General features: G+C 42.0%; 2 protein-coding genes, 1 long non-coding RNA gene and 1 pseudogene across 8 annotated transcripts; 1 reads left to right on the forward strand and 3 right to left on the reverse strand.

Moving 5' to 3' along the window:
• Positions 1-482: 482 nt before the first annotated feature.
• On the reverse strand, positions 483-4,982 carry LOC133721965 (uncharacterized). 5 transcript variants are annotated; one of them, XR_009852404.1, is made up of 8 exons: positions 4,800-4,982; positions 3,771-3,953; positions 3,405-3,569; positions 2,970-3,093; positions 2,494-2,726; positions 1,568-1,613; positions 1,192-1,256; positions 483-1,083 (listed from the first exon to the last, which is right to left on the reverse strand). It is a non-coding gene; the product is annotated as an uncharacterized LOC133721965 (long non-coding RNA). The 5 variants fall into 5 exon arrangements; XR_009852401.1 differs by lacking the exon at positions 2,970-3,093 and having other exon boundaries at positions 3,771-3,855; XR_009852400.1 differs by lacking the exon at positions 2,970-3,093.
• A 9,399-nt stretch (positions 4,983-14,381) lies between these two features.
• LOC133720928 (pathogenesis-related protein PR-4-like) lies at positions 14,382-14,771 on the reverse strand. The gene has a single exon (XM_062147418.1). It carries the CDS (start codon positions 14,769-14,771, stop codon positions 14,382-14,384), a length of 390 nt encoding a protein of 129 aa, XP_062003402.1.
• A 1,731-nt stretch (positions 14,772-16,502) lies between these two features.
• On the forward strand, positions 16,503-18,530 carry LOC133723731 (ubiquitin-conjugating enzyme E2 2-like). Of its 2 annotated transcripts, XM_062150604.1 has the most exons (5): positions 16,503-16,648; positions 16,799-16,922; positions 17,127-17,375; positions 17,458-17,839; positions 18,030-18,530. In XM_062150604.1, exons 3-5 carry the CDS (start codon positions 17,146-17,148, stop codon positions 18,159-18,161), a joined length of 744 nt encoding a protein of 247 aa, XP_062006588.1. In that variant the 5' UTR covers positions 16,503-16,648; positions 16,799-16,922; positions 17,127-17,145; the 3' UTR covers positions 18,162-18,530. The 2 variants fall into 2 exon arrangements, with proteins under 2 accessions (XP_062006588.1, XP_062006587.1); XM_062150603.1 differs by lacking the exon at positions 16,799-16,922.
• Positions 18,531-18,541: 11 nt separating this feature from the next.
• Positions 18,542-19,271, reverse strand: LOC133723732 (pathogenesis-related protein PR-4-like; annotated as a pseudogene).
• Positions 19,272-21,144: the final 1,873 nt, after the last annotated feature.

A 21,144-nucleotide genomic window follows, 5' to 3' on the forward strand; every position in this document is an offset into this window, starting at 1 on the left:
CCTCGCTCTCTCTCTCTTTCATTATTTGTTTCTCGTCTCTTTCCCCATCGCTGGAGGTCAATCACACTACCTCAAAGTTAATTAACAACAGCCATACTGACGGTATGGGTCATTGGCCGGCGCTATGGCTGCTCAAAGATGCAAGATTAGATATTTTTTGAAAAATAATCTGACTTTATCAATATTCTCATAATGGGTCTCCCAATAAATCTCTGGTATAATTGGGAAATCAACCTTGTATCAGGTTATGCTGCTGGATAATCAAGTTGTAGTTCATAATACTAAAACGAATAATAAGAAATGGTTATGGCATATAAAAGTAACCTCACATGATAAAGTTTGAAGTGTCTTTATTCAATTGTTATGATCGTCTGCATATCCCAATTTCAACTAAAAGAATTGAAGTTGTAAACAACAATTATGAAACAAACTAAATATAGAGAGGAGAAGATAGAAGACAAAGACATGTTCAACGGTTCCAGTTCTAGAAGGGTACAGTAGGAAATAAAATTGTTCAAAAATTAAAAGAGGTCTATATAGTAAATGTGGAGGTCTGAATAGAACCACCCATAGAGATAAACTCATCCCCAAAAAAAAAAAAGCCTTGAGCATTAATCTAACAGTGATTTGAAGTCTCCAAATTCCAAAACATGCTGCAGACCTAAAACCTAAAATGGGCATTGTTTTGACCATCTTTTTCTACACCAAAGAGATCAAACATAGAGAGGTTCAAGAGCACAGTATATTAAAGCTGAAAGTGAATCCAAGCTATGCAAATCAAGCGTACAGAAGAAATGCGAAATAGCTAAACAATCGGCTGACACTCTTCCAGAATCCCATCTTCAGGTACCGCTTTATTTGGACCTTTATCCGCTCTCCAGTAGTTTCATTATTTAGACCACATGGCTTGACTTGGTTTTTAGTTTTTTTTTCTTATCAATGCCAATAACTGTATCAATGTTGGCACATTCTTCTTGAGAGAACCTATGCCATTGAAGTTGGTCTATAATTTCTTCCGACTCGGCTCCATTACTCGATGTTCTTAACACCATACCAAAGTCCATCAATTGAGATGAAACTATGCTGGAGATAAATATTACTTGTCAAAAATATTAAAGGAAGATATTGCAAAAATAATACAGGATGTCTAAAATTTATTAAACTTTGAGCATATCAAATAGTTTTACATACCCTCTGACTAAGGCATAATAAGTAGTGAAGATAGTGTGGCAGGCACCAAATACCACATGATCATTCTGCATAAACACAACCTGATATCTTAGGCATATCAGTGATAAAACTTTTTCATAACAATGAAAATGCTAATCAGGAACTTTGGATATTAATCATATTATTAACAACTATGGTTATAAGACAATGTAAGACTATAAAAAGAAGTGTTTCATTTGCACAAACTAACAACAATAGAAGATCCAAACAGATCAATCTTATCTGCACTATCTATCTGTAAAAAAATTTCGATAATAGAAAAAACCAAAAAGGACCAAATGTTAAGAGATTGATCATTTTAGTTTATTTGCAGAGATAATCCAATAAGTTCAATTACCTTAATCAAAATGGTTTGGCTGCCTCAATATTTATAAACTGCAACCCTACAAATTTGAAAGGGCCAAGGAATGAAATCAGAAGATCATGACACCAAAACATTAAAAAGGTAACAATTTCAGCCTCAAAAGCACAAAAACTTGCAAGACTACAAACAAATCCCAACGCTGATCGACAGAAACTGGAAATAATGACATCCCAGCAACAAATAACATAAAGAAAATGAAAAAAAAAAACTACAAAATCAAATCAAATATAGGAAGGGATTTAGTCACCATATTATTTTCAGCAGGATTTTCCTCTGGCATGTATAAATTGTATCAGAGAGTGCTTTAGGCTGGCAAAGATTTTAGTGGTGACTTGTTGAGCATAACAGAGATACCAAAGATCATTTCTTTAAAAGTTGTACATGCTCACACCATTATGCTGGAGACTAATCTATTAAAAGTAAATAGGAATGCTGATACAAATTTTGTGAGTAAAACAGTGTAATTAAAGGAACAGACACCTAGAAGTTGCAGGAGCTCTATTATTGAGACATGTGGGATTTAGTTAGGACAAATTGCTAGCATGATAGTTTGATCATGTTGCTATTATATTTGATATAAATTATAAATGCTTGATCAGTCACTACAGGATAAATGGTTGAATCTTGTTATTGAAATTTAATAACTGTAAAAAGGCTACTCTTTGTTTCTATAGTGAATTAGTCAACACCCAAATGAAATTTCCAGGAGGGAGTAATTTACAGAACAGAGTACGAACTGCATATATTATGTAAATTGTAGATAAATATCCAACACATAAAATTAAACCCTGCTTATATATAGCAATCAACAATCTCCTGTCCAGGTAATCCTATAATAATTCAGTACAAAATCATCAACTGGATAAACGCAGGCACATTTCTGTCTTCTATAGGCTTACCAATTCAAAATGATTAATTGGTAATAGGATGGCAGATACAGATAATGGCTCATCATGGCACCAATTCTCACTTGAAGAGTAATCTGAGTCCCTCTTTGTCTGGCCATCTTGTGAGGAACTTTTAGATTTTGCATTTGTGTCTTCAGCTCATATATTTCTCAGATGTTCTCTATATCAATGCTTATGGGTTTTTCACCTTTAAGATTTGGCTTGGTTCTGTTAGTGCCAACAGCCTAGATAAAAGAACAACGGTTTATACGGATTACAATAAGATAAAGTAGCTAGCTTGTAAACTACATTTCGATTTAGTTTCTTTATCCACAAACAGATTGAATTGCAACTATAATTTTCGTTGCAGATCATACACCTAAAAGTATACAGCTTTTAATATTGATGTGTTTCTAACTTTCCTTGCAGATCATAAATTCTCTATACTGTGAGATTAGTTATGACAATGTCTTCATGAAAAACCTTACTCTCAATTGGAGGCTATAAACCTCTGGGAGTGATGGTTTCCTGCTGCTTTTCTTTCAAAAGAACTGGAGTAGCTGTTGCGATATCTTTGAGCTTGCTAAAGGTTATTTGGACTTTAGGACTACTCTGAAAAGCTTAATGAGCCACCATTATTACTCTTGTTCCAATAGTGAGTATAAGTGGCTCTGTGTTAACAGATAACTTAGAAAAACACATTGCCGCTCCCCTTATTCATGGCAAAATAACTAAGGCCACCTATTGATGATGAGGATGTCCAAGCCTGTCTTGCTTATTGGAAATGTGAGACTTTTTCTTTCTAACCAGAAGTTAAAATTTTGATGAACTCAGAAGGAAAAACATGTAGTTAATTCAATTTTTCTTTCTAACCACAACATATCATCTCCAAAATTCTTAACCATGAAATATTTGTGCTTTACCTGATGAACGATCGTAAATCCTCCCCTCTCTTTCATTTATATATATAGAAGCTTAGATAGACGGAGCTTTGAACTCTGCTTCTTTTAATTGGAACTTTCCAGATGAACAACTTCTTGGCTAACTGCTGTCACCGCATATGCATCAGCAAAAGCTTTGTTGGAAGCCTAAACAGAGAGTAGAAAATTAGTGACTCAGTTCGGCATGCAGACTAACTACAAATATATATACCTCGGTGATATATTAAATTTGTTAAATAAAAGATACCATCTTGGGCTCTAGTTGTAGATGCTAAAGCTACAATCTAAGAGCCCAACCCCAAAATGAGTCAGATAAGAAGAATTAGACCGAAGAAACCAAGCAAATACCTCTTAAAATGAAGATCCCTTTGCTGTCGGCCCAACCATCATTTTGATTTGTCATACCGGCAAATTTGAAGAAGATGATGTTCTTCTGCTTAGGAATGAACGTGTGCTTCAGTATGTGTGAAATGAGGAAATGCATAAACTAAAGTTTTCAGCTTCCCTTTCCTTATAACTTTTGCTCCAAATCTTCAAATGAGAGATAAAAATGTTGTTTATTGATAAAAACCACCCGTACCCATATCATAGATTCACACTTCACAGTAGTATCTTTCATGCAGTATGGTTTTCTAAAAATTGCAAGTAGATATAAGACAGAAAGAATTGATAAGAAACTCTGGGTATGTGCTTCATAAGTAGTAATGTTGGATCCAGTAAGCTTATTTCATAAGAAATTTTTTTCAAAGGAAAGACGCATTTAGTATCCTATTATTCTTAAGTTGGTTTGGTCTAATAAAAAGGACATTGTAAGGCTCCACAACTCCTCAGAGCTGAACAACCAAAGTCCACAGAAAACTCAACCAAATCAGACTAAGAGACGAAGAAATATACCTAAAAGTTAATGATGAACTAAAATTGCATAGGGGCTTTTTCATCAAACTATAAAACAGGACAGCAATAGTACAATCAGTACATCTACTGGCCAATTAGTCATTCATCAACTTAAACTACATCCTCTGGCTCTACAATTTTGATCAAGTTTCAAAAAGCAATTTCTAATAAAAAGAAGACAGCTCTAACTAATTTATTGGAAACTCAAGCTACAAATACAGGAGATAAATTGAAAGTTATAAAAGGGAAAATCCGTCAAAACCGAGCCCTCAAAAACATTTCCTATAGCCATCTACCTTCATGGACTTCATCTCAGATGCTCTTAAATCTCAGCTACCCACTACTTCAAAACACACAGAGCTTTCAACTCAAACAGAGAAAAAGAAAAAACAAATTCTGAAATCCAATTCCCGCATATACCCAGCATGCATGGCAAACCAAACCTTCAATCAGGAACTAAAATTTCAGGAAAAAAGTCATTACCTCAACTTGGTGTATCAAAATCTTCTTCCTCTTCCCGTTCCCTGTTCTTCCTCTCTCTCGGATCAGCCTTCACTCCCTCGTTCTCTCTCTCGCAGAATAGTGAAGGGACCCAGAAGACACAGCATACCTCTCTCTCTGTCGCAATCCGTGGCCATCACTTTCTGAAGGGGGAGAAGAGAGCGGAAAGAGAACAAAACTGCTGCAGCTGATCAATAGGTTCTTTATACCCAGGTGAGTGGCAGCGTCGTAAAATAAGAGGAAAGAGGGGTAAAATCGTCTTTTCTTACACCGGCTCGGCTCGGCTCGAGCCAGTACTGTTCCTAAGCTACAGTAGACGAACACTCAATTAGTATATATCCAATTTCTTTAATAAATAATATATTGATATTTTTTTATAATGATAAAATTAGAAGAGGGAAACATTGTTGGAAATTATTATGTCTAAAATAATGATGTGTCACTTGTCACGTCATTAATTTGGTATCATTTTTTGGTGTCTTAAGCATTTTCGATTGTTTTGTCAAATGGTCGCAGCCTCCTAGTGGCAGAATGAAGCTAAGTGTCACCGGGTTATATTTCCGGTGGCAGCATACTAGGAAAGCTGATAGTATTGGTAACTCATGGCTACGAGTGAGCATTATCTTTCCGGTTTGTCACCACATTTGTAAAGCGAATGGAGTAGCCCGTAGAGCACTATTCGCTAAAGGGTGCATGTTAGAATGCATATTCTTAGATGACACGCCTGTTATTATCTCGGGTGGTTCTCTTGAGGCTTATTGTAATTTGGGGTTAAGGCATTATGTCCCCCCCCCCGTGTATTCTACGGTTTCATTAATGGTTAAGACGTGAGGACCGCTGCACCAGTCCTTTCTTTAGGGTCTGTAGATACATTTACTAGCAAGGCTAGTTTGCTATCTCACCAAGCATAATTAACACCCTCTTTGGGACACCCACAAGCCATGGTGAGGCCCAACCGCTACTTGCATCTTGTAGCCCTATGTTCAAGTTACGCTACGGTATCCGGAAGTGGCAAATCCGTCGCCGGGAAGCCACTTTTCCGGCCTTGCCAACATGCCCTCACAACTAGGCTTTATGCACTAGAATAGTGTTGATTGCATCCCACATCTAAGAAAATGTAATTGAGAGGGGTTCCCTTACCTATAAAAGGGACCCCTCCTCACACTTAGAATCCATCCCATTACATCTTTTGTAATCCCCTTGGGCCGCAAGGCTCAACACACTAGTGTAACATTCAAGTGGACGTAGTTTCCCGCTAAGGCGAGAAACGAACCACTATACATCTCGTGTCACTCTCTCTCTCTCTCTCTAAAGCTAACTAGAGATCCCACGGATCACTAACGTTAACATTGGCGCTGTCTGTAGGAAGCCAACACAAATGCTTCATCACGTACCATGAACTTCGGTAAACATCAAATTAGGGCTGGTCAACTCTGGTCAACGCCCAACTCCAATCAACACCATTCAAGGTTGGTCAACAGCGGTAAAAAAAAGGTCAACGCTGGCAAACAAAAAAAAAACAAAATTTTTTTTGGTGCCAATTCTCTCTGGACACCCAGAGATCTCCTTTGGCCACCCATGATCATTCTTCGATCATCATCAGCACCAGCGGCACGCTAGCGTCAACCCACTGCAGCCTCCGCTAGCAGAATACCAGCAGCAACAGCGACTCCGCCGAACAACACATTAGCCGTCTCCGCTGAGCTCCGAGTCTTCCGCTGAACTTCTCACTCGCCGAGCTGCTCCACCACTGAGCGTGGCACCGCTGAGCTCCGAGTCTTCCGCCGAACTTCTCACCCGCCGAGCTGCTCCACCACTGAGCGTGGCTCCGCTGAGCTCCGAGTCTTCCGCCGAACTTCGATCCGCCGCTGAGCTAGCGTCGAATCTCCGTCGAGCTCCAGGTGAGCACAGGGCTCCGCTCCGCCACACTTATTCAGCGGGTAAAACTCCGCTAGGCACCGCCAAAGCTTTACTGGCAAAACCAGCAAGCTTCGCTACCACCGCAAGCCAAGCCTCACCGCCGGCCACAAAACATCAAACTGCAATTGATATGGGCACCCACGATCAACAATCATCCATTTCGTCAAGCACCAGCACCACCGGCAAAATAGCTCCGCTCCGCTGGAGAGTGCTCCGCCAACCTGCAACCGGTGGACTGCTCTGCTCTCGGTCAAATTCTTCGCACCGCTGGACAGGGCTCCGCTCCGCAGGTCAAATGCCCCGTTCCGCTAGCCAATCCTACCTCCGCTGGCCACCTCAGCTAGCTAAAGCATCTCCGCTAGCCAACTCCACCGAGCACCAAGCTCCGCTCCGCCGGATAGCTTCACCGCTGGCCCAAACCTCCGCCACCACTAGCTCCGCTGGCAGAAAGCCGCTGATCAAGCACTGCTGATTCGATCACGCTCCGCCAACTGCCAAGGCTCCGTTCCGCTAGGAGCCACCGCCAACCAAGGCATCCACTGCTGGGCAGTTCCACCTCCGTCGGACACAACACCGCGGAACACAACCTCAATGCAATCTTGATGCACCGCCCATTAGTGCTGGCACCTCCGCTCCGCCGACCATATCTTCCGCCGAGCAAGGCTCCCTCCGCCACACGTCCCCACAGATTGGGAATGACTCCGGACGATCCTCCGCTGAGCTTCAACTCCGGACGATCCTCCGCTGAGCTTCAACTCCGGACGACCCCCGCCGAGATACCCCTCCGGACGACCCCCGCCGAGATTCTCCTCCGGGCGACCCCCGCTGAGCTTTCCCGCTGTGCTCTGGTCGCTGCACTGCATTCATTTACACTTTTGCAGCAAACCCAGCTATCATGACTCGACCAAAAACATAAGAAGGATCTTGATTTGGCTACCCTTGACACCCATCTGGGCATTCGTCCTCGAACTATTAGACAGCTCTTCAAAGAATCTCAGCCAAGCTGACAACGAGATAAGTTTTCAAAAACCAACAGTTATCAATTACTCGTTCAGCCTCTATATTGACTTATAGAATAATCATAATAAGAGTCAAGCAATATATGCCTACGTGTGGACTACATGAGACCACGTCTATCATGCTTACTTCTGTACATAATATTCTCTGATGGTGCATAACTACAACACACGTGTCGCTTATTTATGTGTTCCATATGCATAAACCTATAGCCACTTACAGCACACTCTTAATTGATTATTGATAGATGGGATTCAAACATGCACGTGCCATGTATGGAATTTAGGCCTTTTACGCCCCACATGCTTACAATGTCTACACATGCACATGTCGGCTACCACATTATTGCACATGCATATTCATTTACTTGCTGACAAGCGGTGTGTATAGCCATCTCTATTTCACATACCTATACCTTCATGAATCCTATAGTCTCAACTCTCAAGTACATAGTTCATGATATATATGTGTTCCCACCACCCAGGTGCCATTGAAATCTCATGCTTATTACCATACATGTAGGGGTATGGGCACATATTCATGTTAACACAACCATGCACGTCACCGCTGCATATTATGAAATTCAAAACTATTTCTATTGAGCATTCAACCACAACTATGAGTTGACGTACATTATCGGAATACTTTATCCGTCACAAGTAATGGACCGCCATGCTCGGCTAACTCCGCTAGCCTCCAAATCGGCATAAGATAAGTAACTATATCTTTCTTTACGCTCTTTCAATTTGAGCTAGTGCCATGCCAATGCCATGCTTTTACTACTTCCAAGCATGCCTACAATATATCACACTTGATATGCTTTTACATGCTTCCATAAACTTTTGAGCATGCCAACAACATTTCGTAGATTTGGCAACACTTTCTAGACCTCACATGCTAGATATGTCATGCTTCGTATACCGATCTCAAACGAACTCTAAGCAAGTTTACAATAATACAATGTTATTAGCATCCACATTACAAGTACATGCTATACACATATGCCATGCTTCTATTTTTGCAACTCAATTAAATAAACATGGGACACTCAAACAAAATATTATTACTTGCTCTATGTGTTTATCATTTTTTATACAGATACAAACTTTACGAGTCTATGTTCTACGACCAACAGCCAAGCGGTAAGGCAACGCCTCATAATGACAATGACCGCTACGCGGCATTGCAGTCAAGCTTTTCTCCTTCGAGAAAAAGTAAAGGGACTATTTAACACAGCCCACGGTAGCCATTGATCCGGCAGTTAACCTCGACGCTTGGGTATCTAAGATTAGGTTCGCTACCTAACGCCCACTGCTTAAACGCAGCTCCCCTCATCAAACAATTTTCCGACCATCCGGAGGTCTATAGCCAGGAGTGGGGGACTCCTCGCAAGGCCTAGCAGGGGCCCACCCGAAAGGGCAAAAGCGTTCGCTCCGACCAATTCTAGATGGACGACGCACTCGCACTAATTATGCTTGATATACGGCATAAAGCTACGCTTTGGTATCAGCCCGCAAGAACACCCTCCTTGACTGGGGACTTCGGGGACTTATACATACAGCCCAGCATAATTAGCAACGGCCACGCTTATGCCTCAAGGCATCACCATCGAGCTACCCGTTAATGCCTCATGGCAACACCGAGCTCTGCGCTCGTGCCTCAGCGGCACCGCCCGGCTTTCGCGCTCGTGCCTCAGCGGCAACCCTTGAGCTTTCGTGCTAGTGCCTCAGCAGCACAGCCAGGCTTTCGCGCTCGTGCCTCAGCGGCACCGCCAGGCTTTCGCGCTCGTGCCTCAGCGGCAACCCTTGAGCTTTCGCGCTTGTGCCTCAGCGGCACCGCCAGGCTTTCGCGCTCGTGCCTCAGCGGCACCGCCAGGCTTTCGCCCTCATGGCTTCCCGCCACCATGAGCTTCCGCTCACGCCTTCGCGGCACCCCCGAGCTCCCGCTCACGAGCTTACCTCTCACGCCTTCGCGGCACCCCCGAGCTCCCGCTCACGAGCTTACCTCTCACGCCTTCGCGGCACCCCCGAGCTTCCCCTCATGCCTTCCCGGCAACCCACGAGCTTCCGCTCATGCCTTCCCGGCAACCCACGAGCTTCCGCTCATGCCTTCCCGGCAACCCACGAGCTTCCGCTCATGCCTTCCCGGCACCCCCGAGCTTCCGCTCATGCCTTCCCGGCACCCCCGAGCTGCCGCTCATGCCTTCCCGGCACCCACGAGCTTTCGCTCATGCCTTCCCGGCAACCCACGAGCTCCCGCTCATGCCTTCCCGGCAACCCACGAGCTCCCGCTCATGCCTTCTCGGCAACCCTTGAGCTCCCGCTCATGCCTTCCCGGCAACCATTGAGCTTCCCCCTCATGCCTTCCCGGCAACCCCCGAGCTTCCACTCATGCCTTCGCGGCACCCCCGAGCTTCCACTCATGCCTTCACGGCACCCCCGAGCTTCCGCTCATGCCTTCCAGGCAACCCTAGAGCTCCCGCTCATGCCTCCCAGGCAACCCTGGAGCTCCCGCTCATGCCTTCCCGGCAACCATTGAGCTTCCCGCTCATGCCTTCCCGACAACCCCCGAGCTTCCGCTCATGCCTTCCCGGCAACCCACGAGCTTCCGCTCATGCCTTCCCGACAACCCCCGAGCTTCTGCTCATGCCTTCCCGACAACCCGAGAGCTTCTGCTCATGCCTTCCCGACAACCCGAGAGCTTCCGCTCATGCCTTCCCGGCAACCCACGAGCTTCCGCTCATGCCTTCCCGGCAACCCACGAGCTCCAGCTCATGCCTTCCCGGCAACCCTTGAGCTCCCGCTCTTGCCTTCCCGGCAACCCATGAGCTTCCGCTCATGCCTTCCCGGCAACCCTTGAGCTTCCGCTCATGCCTTCCCGGCAACCCACGAGCTTCCCGCTCACGAGCTTTCCGCTCATGCCTTCCCGGTAATCCTCGAGCTTCTCGCTCATGCCTTCCCGGCAACCCCGAGTTTTCCGCTCACGCCTTCCCGGCATTCCCAAGCTCCACACTCATGTCTACTCGACACACCACACGTTAATGGAACATGGATTTTTTCTACCATTTGTCGTTTACCGATTGCGACAAATCGAATTCTTTTCACGTTCCATTAATACAAGCGACAACCAAACAAATACAAGCGTTCACGTATTCATCATTCACGAATTACAAACGCTTACCTTCGCACCGCTCATGCAACTTACACTTATCATATCCAATCCATATGCTCACACGACCATACGCGTTCTCGAGTTTGTACGTCATAATCGATCGTACTCGGCATCATTCGCGTGTATGCATCAACATGTATCACACACCCCATACGTTTATATATGCTAACGCATATCAATGCAACTCACATTTGTTGCCCAATGCAACGAGCATTCTACGTATGCCTGTTTTTTGTCTTTGTTGTGCAGGTTAACGAGTCACTTCTTGCTTACGGAGTTCGGGGACTTGTAGGGGCTCCGTACCGCCCGGTTACTTTTGCTTGGTGACATCATGTGTATAACTCCCCAACCAAGAAGCTCCTCTTACTTGGGGACTTCGGGGACTTGTAGATACCTCTACTAGCAAGGCTAGTTTGCTATCTCACCAAGCATAATTAACACCCTCTTTGGGACACCCACAAGCCATGGTGAGGCCCAACCGCTACTTGCATCTTGTAGCCCTATGTTCAAGCTACGCTACGGTATCCGGAAGTGGCAAATCCGTCGCCAGGAAGCCACCTTTCCGGCCTTGCCAACATGCCCTCACAACTAGGCTTTATGCACTAGAATAGTGTTGATTGCATCCCACATCTAAGAAAATGTAATTGAGAGGGGTTCCCTTACCTATAAAAGGGACCCCTCCTCACACTTAGAATCCATCCCATTACATCTTTTGTAATCCCCTTGGGCCGCAAGGCTCAACACACTAGTGTAACATTCAAGTGGACGTAGTTTCCCGCTAAGGCGGGAAACGAACCACTATACATCTCGTGTCACTCTCTCTCTCTCTCTCTCTAAAGCTAACTAGAGATCCCATGGATCACTAACGTTAACAGGGTCTAATCCGGGCCAATCTATAATTGAATCCGTTTATATTCTTTTGGCGCGAAAGAAAGAATTATCATCTAAGTAAGTAATTCATTTGACATTAATACATTGCATTGCGTTGTACAGAATTTCATCCAACTCCATCTATAGAAATACACACACACACATATCAGTATTATTTAAATAGCAGTGAATTGAATTTTATAATTATTATGCTTGTAATTATCAGAAAAAAAAATGCTTGTAATTATAATTAATCAAGAAGCAATAATACCATTCAGATAAAAAATAAAAAGAAGAAGAAGAAGAAGCAATAATACCACCTTTGTTAATTTATTCCATCTTTCATCTATGATGAAGTTTATTCATGTCTTATTTTACATATAAAATTTGGGACATGATCCTCTCCTGAGCACATTAATGACCTGAGCTGCCTGAGCTTTCTTCCAGATCACGACACGTGTCCAACTTACATCTAATGGTCTACAACTCCTCTTTTCCTTCCCTCTATCTCTCTCATCAATTCTCCCTTCTCGAAAATCTCCGGGTTCAGCTCCTGGATTGTTTTAAACGTCCGGTTGAGTGTGTCCCTCACGTAATCCTGCACCGCTGCCGCCTCGCTCCTCCGCCCGTGCCGGGGCTTCCTCGAAATCGTGAAAGGCTGGTCTTTTTCTCCACCTTCATTTCAGCCGGCTGCGGTTTTCCGGCGCCGGGGTTTTGGCTAGGCTCAGTCCGGGTCAGGCTCCGAATCGGGTTTTCTCGAAACGGCGGGGCAAGAAAGGGATTTTGAAGCGCGGGTACAGAGTAGAGAAGGGCCGTGCAATATGGGTGGGAGGCAAATTTGAAGGCTTTGTTCTGTTCCTCTCTCTCACGACCTACACTTCCAGCTTTTGTGCACAATTTTTCAGCTACAACAAGTTCACCGTCGACGCTTCGATTGGTTTTGGTTTGGGCGATTTCCGGTGTGAGATTCGAAATCCTTCAATTTGTTTGATTACTTTTTGGTTGATTTTATTCTCTTTATCAATGTTTTTCTGGGTCTATCGCTGATGGCTTACAATAAAGAGGAATTGGAAGAGTGAGCTTGTTTGGATTGATTCATGCTTTTTTGCATTTTGGATTGATCTGCTTCTTTTTCATCACTCGGAACCAATTAGTGTTAGTTTGTGAACTTTTTGAATTCAGAGAAGAAAGGAGTGGAGAATACATCTTCTTGATGATGACCATAAGTACTACTGAGGCTCGTACTTGCATTTGCTTCTCTAATTTTGAAGCAGCTCAGTTTGAAGAGCTCTTCCAATATGAGTGCGGCGGTTCTGAAGAAATTGAAAGCATCAGAAGTTGCTGGTGGAGACAAGGAAGTATACAGAGAAGGCAACCAAGTTTGTGAGTCCAGAACTCTCAATATCTTTGTCTGTTGCACCCAATGAATTATCCATCTGCAACCAATTTCTTATATAGTAACTATAACAATCTGCAATTGACACTTAGTAAACTAAAAAAGCACAACCAATACAGCAAATCAATGCAGCTACAGATCAATAATCAGACCCAAGAAAAAAAAAAAAAACTGTAGATACAAAAAAAAACTCAAAACTAAAGTTTTGAACTTTTGATTAGATCTCCCTGCACATAGCCATTGAATTTAAAGACTGAAGACTTGTGTTTTTTTGTTTCATAGCAGAAGCGGCCAAGAACAAGATGGAGAAGGCAGGGAAACGAAACAAAGAGGGCGGCAACATAAAACTAAAAAAAAATTGGAGATTAGGTTTTCTAATTTATTGTAGGCCATTAGATGTTAAGTTGGACACGTGTCATGATCTGGGAAAAAGCTGCAGCTCATGTCTCTAATTTGCTCAGGAGAGGATCCTCTCCCATAAATTTTTTTTTTTTTTTTTTTTTTTTTTTTGAGGATGAAAACTAATACAAGAGGGATGGAGGACTAAGCCAAGGCCAATCCCAGAAAAGTGACACAAATATGGAAGCACAGCAAGGAACATTCTAGAATGTTCATAACCAAACTTAATTGTGCTTCACATGGCCTCCCTCGGACAAGGGAAAAGATCCTGACTTCCTAGACAATGAGAAATGGATGAACACAGTGGGGGCTGCAAAGGAAAAGCAGCTTTAGTGAGCTTCACATGCCTTCCAACGCACAAAGAAAAAGACCCTGACCACTAACACAAAGAGAAGTGGAGCACTGGACAAAACCCCACTTCTGCACGCGTGAAGAAGCGTGCTCCCCAGCGTTGTACCAGTTGGTTTTGTAGAGCATAAATAACAGGAGGGACGTGAGGAGCAGATACACAGATCATAGTATCATAGACCCCCCAACAGTCCCAAAACATTGAACACTGCGACGGGAATATGACAGTGTTGGGTCAGGAGCTGTGGGAGGACTTGAATAAGTATTATCATGCTATATCCCACAGCCCAACGTTTATAATACCGTGCCTGCCAAAAAAGCGGAGGAGCATCTCACAAGTGGGGGAGCAAGAAGACCCATTTTTGCACACGTGAAGAAGCATCTCCCATAAAATTTAGCTCTCTTACCAATTCATGATAGAAGCTAGCTAGGGTTTAATTAGTTTAGTCCCCACAGTCAACAAAGTCGTAGTTGACTGTAAGATATCCTTGCTGATACCCAATTCCGTTCGTGTCTATCTGGTTAAACACATTAACGTCCAAGTCCAGCCCTCCGTTGCTGCACTGGTCGACAATCCTCACCGTCGTCTGAGCTCCGGTGGCTGTGTTCGTCACCAGCAGGCACTTTCCACAGGCCTCTTGTCCGGTCGGACCTGCGGGGTGACAGAAGGCGGTCCATCCGTACTTGCTGCGCCATTCCAAGGGCTTGTCGGCATCCCACGTCGCGCAATAGGCACTCACGGCTCGCAAGTCCCAGTTGTTGTCTTGCGGATTGTAGAGGTGGTACGTGGCTCTCACGTTAGTAGCACTTTGCGCAGAAGCAATTCCGGCCATCGCGGCACACACCATCACCAAAAACACGACGCATTGTTTCCCGGACATTTTCTGATAACTGATTAACATACGATCGGGGATATGGGAGATGATCAGGGAAGTAAGGGATTGAATTTATAGGACGGAGGTTGGTGTTAGAATTACTAGACTGCCCCGAATTTGGCATGTATGAATTGTCTACCAGCTTGCTTCCACCGCCAGTACGTCCTGACTTTGACTGAAGAAATGCATGCATACAAACTGATACTAATTCAATTCATAAACGACTCTTGCTTCTGATTTGGCCGGACACAATTAATATGCAGACCATGCATGAGCCCGGTTAGAATTTATAGGACGTGGCAAGGACTCAGAGGGCATAGCATTTGCGTAAGTACAGGGAATTAAACTCTCCGGGGACTCGGGGAGAGAGAGAGAGAGAGAGAGAGGTAGGTCAAAAATAGTAGGGTGGAATGGAACATACACGAACTAAGCTGCAAATAAAATTCGATCACGGCAGAAAATCAGGTAGAGTTGGAAGTGGGTCATTGAAGATGAGGTAAAAACAACGCCTTGGTTTTTCATTCGTTGAAAAGTTCCATATGGATTAATAGAAGTCACAAAGGAAAAAATAGTATAATTAAGCGTGGAGTGACTAGTGTGTGTGTGTATATATGGTATGTAAGAAATAACTTAAGTAAATGGCAGGTCTTTTAGCTTATAGTGCGGAATTAATCTAGAAGCAGCGAGCAAGATATTCAATTTGACGATGTATGTTGGCTTGATCATTGCATTCAAATATAAATAAGACAAACAACCATGCCAAATACTATTGACTAGAGGTCCCTAGCTGGCTTGTATTGTACGTAACGTTATGATGTTAATTGGCTGCCTCAAAGCTTCATATCAGGTAGAAAAAATTATAGTCTTCTGTGAATACAAAGTAATAATTGTAAGCTGCAAGAAATCAAAGCTTGAAAACGATCGATCACCATGAATGTCATCATCCACCGATTAATTTGCATTGGATTGACATATTTGTATTGGCGATATGTATGTCCATGATTGTGTATGTTTGTTTTATGTTTTGACTTAGACTTATGAGACTAATGGGTAGCATAACCAAGTCGAGTGTGTACAACATTTGGTGGTGCTATTTATAAACACAGATCTATCGATAATTCATATATGAACCGGTGTATCATACAATTTTACGTATATATATTGATAGTTAGCTACATATGCCTTATTATGTTCCCCTCAGTAGTTTGATGAGATAGCTCATCATTTAAGAGTTCCGTAATCATGAACATGAGTCTCCATTTCTTATTCCGAGCGTAGAAGAGATAAATAAAGTAACATTTGTTGCCTTAAAAAAAAAAAAAAAACACTCCTCAAACCAAGCTTGTTTGAATTTTTCATTGCACACAATAAATCTTTTGAGTCTGCTTCAAGTCACGATGACTAACTAATCAATCTTAACTTATTTTCAACTCCCCAATACATTCCGGCGTTTCCTACAGAAATAATTAATTCTAATTTTCTCATCTTTATCATTCTAAATTTTAAATTTTAGGGAACTGCCTTCGCTTTTGGCCATCATACATTTTCGGATTTAGGGATTCTCATATTTTTTTAGTGGTCTTTAATTGAAACCCATCCTCTCGGGTACAGCCCAAGATCAAAAACACAAAGGCCCAACCCAAGAATATAAACCAATAAACTAAGGGAAGGCCACCCTTTCCTCTTTGGTCATTTTCCCCATCAGTAGAACAAAAAGAAGGCAAAGTAATTTCCCTTCCCGCCTCGTACGTTCCTTGATCACCGTCCCGATCGTAGACCACGACCCGATTCGGACCCTCTTCGGATCCCCACCTCTTGGCTATTCGGAGCTCCAGGTCAGATACCCTTGTCCCGGATTACCTCTCCCCTCTTTTAATTTCTGAAACTGGGTTGAATTACATGTCGGTATAGAAATGAAAGATCCCAATTTTGTGTTTTTAGGGTCTCAAATCCCGAGCTTTATTGATTGAATGGTTTGATTTTAGGGTGTAGGGTTTATGAACAGGAGAAAGGATGGTTGCTTTGGTTGTGTTGCGTACTGAAACTGTTGAATTGAAGTGAAAGTTTTGATCTTTGAGCTGGGTTTTAGGGTCTTGAGCTTTAACTCAGGTCAAGCTTTTGTCTATGTTGGTGATTTTAAGTGTTTGTTTTACTCAAATTGAACTGCCCCAAATTTAGAATTGGTTTGTTTGGTATATAAAAGTGTGGTTGTGTTGGTTTTGGGGAAATGGTTAGTTTTGACTTTTGAAAGAGTGCTGTTTTACTTGGTTTTGGTTGGTGTTTTATTGTTTTGTGATTGTGGGTGATGTGTAGGTGGTAGAGGACTGAACTGATGATGTTGACTCCTTCAATCAAGACTCTGTCGAGGGAGTTGGATATGCTGCGGATTGAAGAAGACCCGCCTCCGGGTGTGGGGATGAGTATGGTGCTACCTGACTTGGACAGATTGCGGCTTGTACAAGACCCACCTGCTGGCGCGGAGATTAGTATGGTGCTCCCAGGTTTGGACAGATTGCGGCTTGTAGAACACTCAACCACAGGCGGAGAGGATGTTTTTGCAAGGTAAATAGGCTGTTTAGAGATTCTATAAGGGTAGGCTCGGTTGATATAGTTAGCAATGTATGATCCTTTCATACTTGGACAGGCTAAAGAAAAAAGTGTCGGATTACCCACCCCCGGGCGCAGATTATACTCGTGCAAGGTATAGGCTGTTTAAAGAGTTGAAGAGGCTGCTACAAGACCCACCTGCAGGGATCAGTGTGGTTCCCCCGGACTTCTACAATTGCGATATAATGTTGTGGAATGTTGTTATAGTTCCTCATTCCTTGGATTCTCCTTGGGAGGGAGGCGCATTTAAGTTGACTCTTCAGTTTAGTGAGGATTATCCACTCAAACCACCAATGGTGCGATTTGTTTCTCAAATGTTTCATCCAAACATTTCTGCAGATGGAATTATGTCTTTTAATAATTTACTGGATCGGTGGACTTCTATAAATGATGTGGAAGATATACTCAAGTATATCCAGGTATGTTTTACATTGTTTGCGTAGAATTCTTGTTTCCTTGATTATATTTATGAATTTACAAAGCACTTATCCAGGGTTACATGTTGCATATAGCATATACATTAGTCTTGTGTATATAATGCTGAGAACTTTTAGTGTTTTGAACACCAAGAATCTGAGAAGACTCACACGCACCATTCGCTTACTGCAGTCCCTAATATGTCATCCCAACCCGAAGTGTCCTGCAAATTCTGAAGCTTTCTACATGTACTTCAGCGAGAACAGACTGGGGTACAACCGAAGAGTGAGGATGATCGTGGATCAGAGTTGGATGGCAGACTAGTAACTTCTTTATGTTAAAATCAGTAGCACTGTTAGTATGAGAATCATTGTGCAAATTCATCAACAATTTATCCTCCATGTATATCCATGTTTTCCTCCCAGATTATGACTCTTAGAGTTTGTTTCTTATTTCAAAGTAGACATAGTATTCGGTCTGGTAGAGTTTTGGTTCCACCACTGCTTTGCTTTCATCTGTATATACAAGGGGATTAAGACCTGAATTGTACCTATTAGTCCGGCAGCTTTGAATCTGACTACAATGTTGAAATGACAATCTGGTTACAAAGACTAATCCTTTTTCTTTGTTATCTGATCTAGCCAAGAAATGCTCATTGTTATAAGCCCAGAAAGGCCAAGTACCTTTCACTTTTATTCAATCAGCTCCAGTTACAATAAACTGTTACTTCTAGTGCTACATATCATTCATATGATGAAACAAAAACTTTGTTTCATATCCATATGTTGAAGTTTATTTACTAGTTAGCAAAAAATTAAAAAATAATTAATTTGGACTCTAATTAAGTATTAGATAGGGTTGATGTAGTCGCCGCAGTCCACAAAGTCGTAGTTGACAATAAGGTCGCCTAGTGCATAGCCTCTTCCATCAGTGTCTATCTGGGAAAACACATTCACATCCAAATCCAAACCTCCATTGGTTGATGAAGGATTGAGAATTAAGATTCTTAAGTAATTACCAGTAGGCATTTTCCGCAGGCCTCTGCTCCGCTAGGGCCTTCAGGTCCGCAGAAGGCGGTCCATCCATACCTGCTGCGCCATTCGAAGGGCTGATTGGCATCAAATGTTGCGCAGAAGGCTCCTACTGCAAGCAAGTCCCAGTTGTTATCTTGCGGATTGTAGAGGTGGTATGTGGCTCTCACATTAGAAGTAGCAGAAGCACTTCCCACTATTGCACAGAAGATAAGTAACAAGACAATCTTCCCGGCCATTTAAGTTTGGTTTGGTAGAGAAGGAAATGGTTACCCTATATTTATAGGGCAGCCTAAACCTAATACGACGTGACAAAGACGGCATAGACTCATCCATGGAGATCGACAAGTACAACACACAGAGATACGCATAGAAAATTAATATGAAAATCAAATACATTAGGCATGGCTTTGTTGCTTCAAAGTTGTTAAATTACTATTTTAGATAATTAATTACTATAGTTTATACTTTGATAAAGAACTGTAGATTAGCATGACTCGTTACTATTGGATCAAACAATATATTGTGTAAGCAAATTAACATTGTTTATGGAACAAGACATTGTCTAGAATTTGTATTCTGCATATATATATTTCATATATGTAATTAATCTAAGTTTAGACTATAGTATAAGCTTATGATATACATATCACATTAAGACAAGCTTATTTGTTATTTGAATTCCAAATCAGGTTGAAGTTAAGGCTGATAGGCAGTTAAGGTATTGCAGCAGTTTCTTTATGGATGAAACTGCTTTGCAAGGTTGCTGTACATATATGTCAGATTGGTCCCTTTTGATGCACGAGTTGTTCTTGTTTTTAGTCCCATATACTAAGAGAACATAAAGGAGAAATCAGGAGAAGGCTATCATAGACAGTGGGAGAGCATCGAGTAAGTTTCTGTGTTCATGTTGTTCTTGTTTTCTGCAGATTCAGGATTGATAGGCTGTTTTCAATCCCGAGTTCAATTACACATTCTGGTAATTTGCAGTAATTCATATACATGTTTTGATCTAGTATAGGTTTCAGTTTATGTGATTTAGATTGAGTACACATAGTGTTTATCTAACAATTGGTATCAGAGCAGCCATACATAGATCAATTACATGTTCATATAATCCGCATACAGTTATCTACATGTATATTGCATATCTGATGCATCTATCCACACATGAATGCTCTCACCTTTGCAAATCCATTTTGCTTTGGATTGATGTAAATGAAATTGGGTTCTCCCAAATTTATTATCCATCACCCTCATTCATTGAGAGGAGAAGAAAACGACCAAAGAGCAATTAAGGCAATACCAAATTCTATCACTTTTGTTGATCACCAAATAGTGCAGCTTCTACCAAGTTGGTGTCGATCCAGGTCTTGCTTTATAAGCAGATGAGATATGTATCCAAAATATCAGTCTTGGATTTGGTGAGTTCCATTGAGGCATTATAGTGAAACTATAATTTTATTTGGTTGTTTGATCGATATTAATGTATACTGCTTACATTGTTACTGTGTGACTAGTTTAGTTGGTATGTGTTTATGTATTACTTGGATTATAATTGATGAGTGGATATTGGAGAAGCATCAATGGATTCTGGAACTGCATCTTGTTAGTATCACATACTCTCCACTTTTGTTTTCTGGCTTTAATATTTAATTTGGTGCAGATTATATTTTGGCTTTGATTCATGTTGTTGTTGATTTACAATCTTATATTTGGTATAGTCATCTTAATTATCTAGCATGTGTTGATCTGTATAATGGCATACTCAAAATTAACCAAAATTCATAGTCAATTATATTTGCATGATTTGCATGACAAATCTTGACAAATGCTAGCTGTTGCTATTTTAATTGTCTCAGTTGCTATATTTGTCCAAGTGTTATACATGGTTAGAGATAATTGTTAATTTAATGGTAAGCAACAAGACCAAATTTGGCTTTGTCATTCATAGATTACATATTGAGCATTGTATACAATGTTTAATTGATGTGCTTTCAATCCGAGCAATAGCCTTAGAAAATTGCTTAGAAATCACAATATTTTTCTTGGTTGGGAAATTGTGTGATGAAAAAGTTTTTGGCCAAAGAAAGAGATTTTAGCCATTTTTCAGATTTTCTGGAATTTCAACTCAGTCACTTACTTTTGCAAAACTGTACTGATCTACTGGGAATTTGAGGTCGGTTTCTTCAGAAGAGTTTTAGCATACATCTTAAAGAGTCATTTGGAACTGGAATCACCCAAAACGGAATTTCCTGGGATTAGTTATGAATTTC

The sequence above is a fragment of the Rosa rugosa genome, chromosome 7, assembly GCF_958449725.1.
Source record: "Rosa rugosa chromosome 7, drRosRugo1.1, whole genome shotgun sequence".
Taxonomy (NCBI): domain Eukaryota; kingdom Viridiplantae; phylum Streptophyta; class Magnoliopsida; order Rosales; family Rosaceae; genus Rosa; species Rosa rugosa.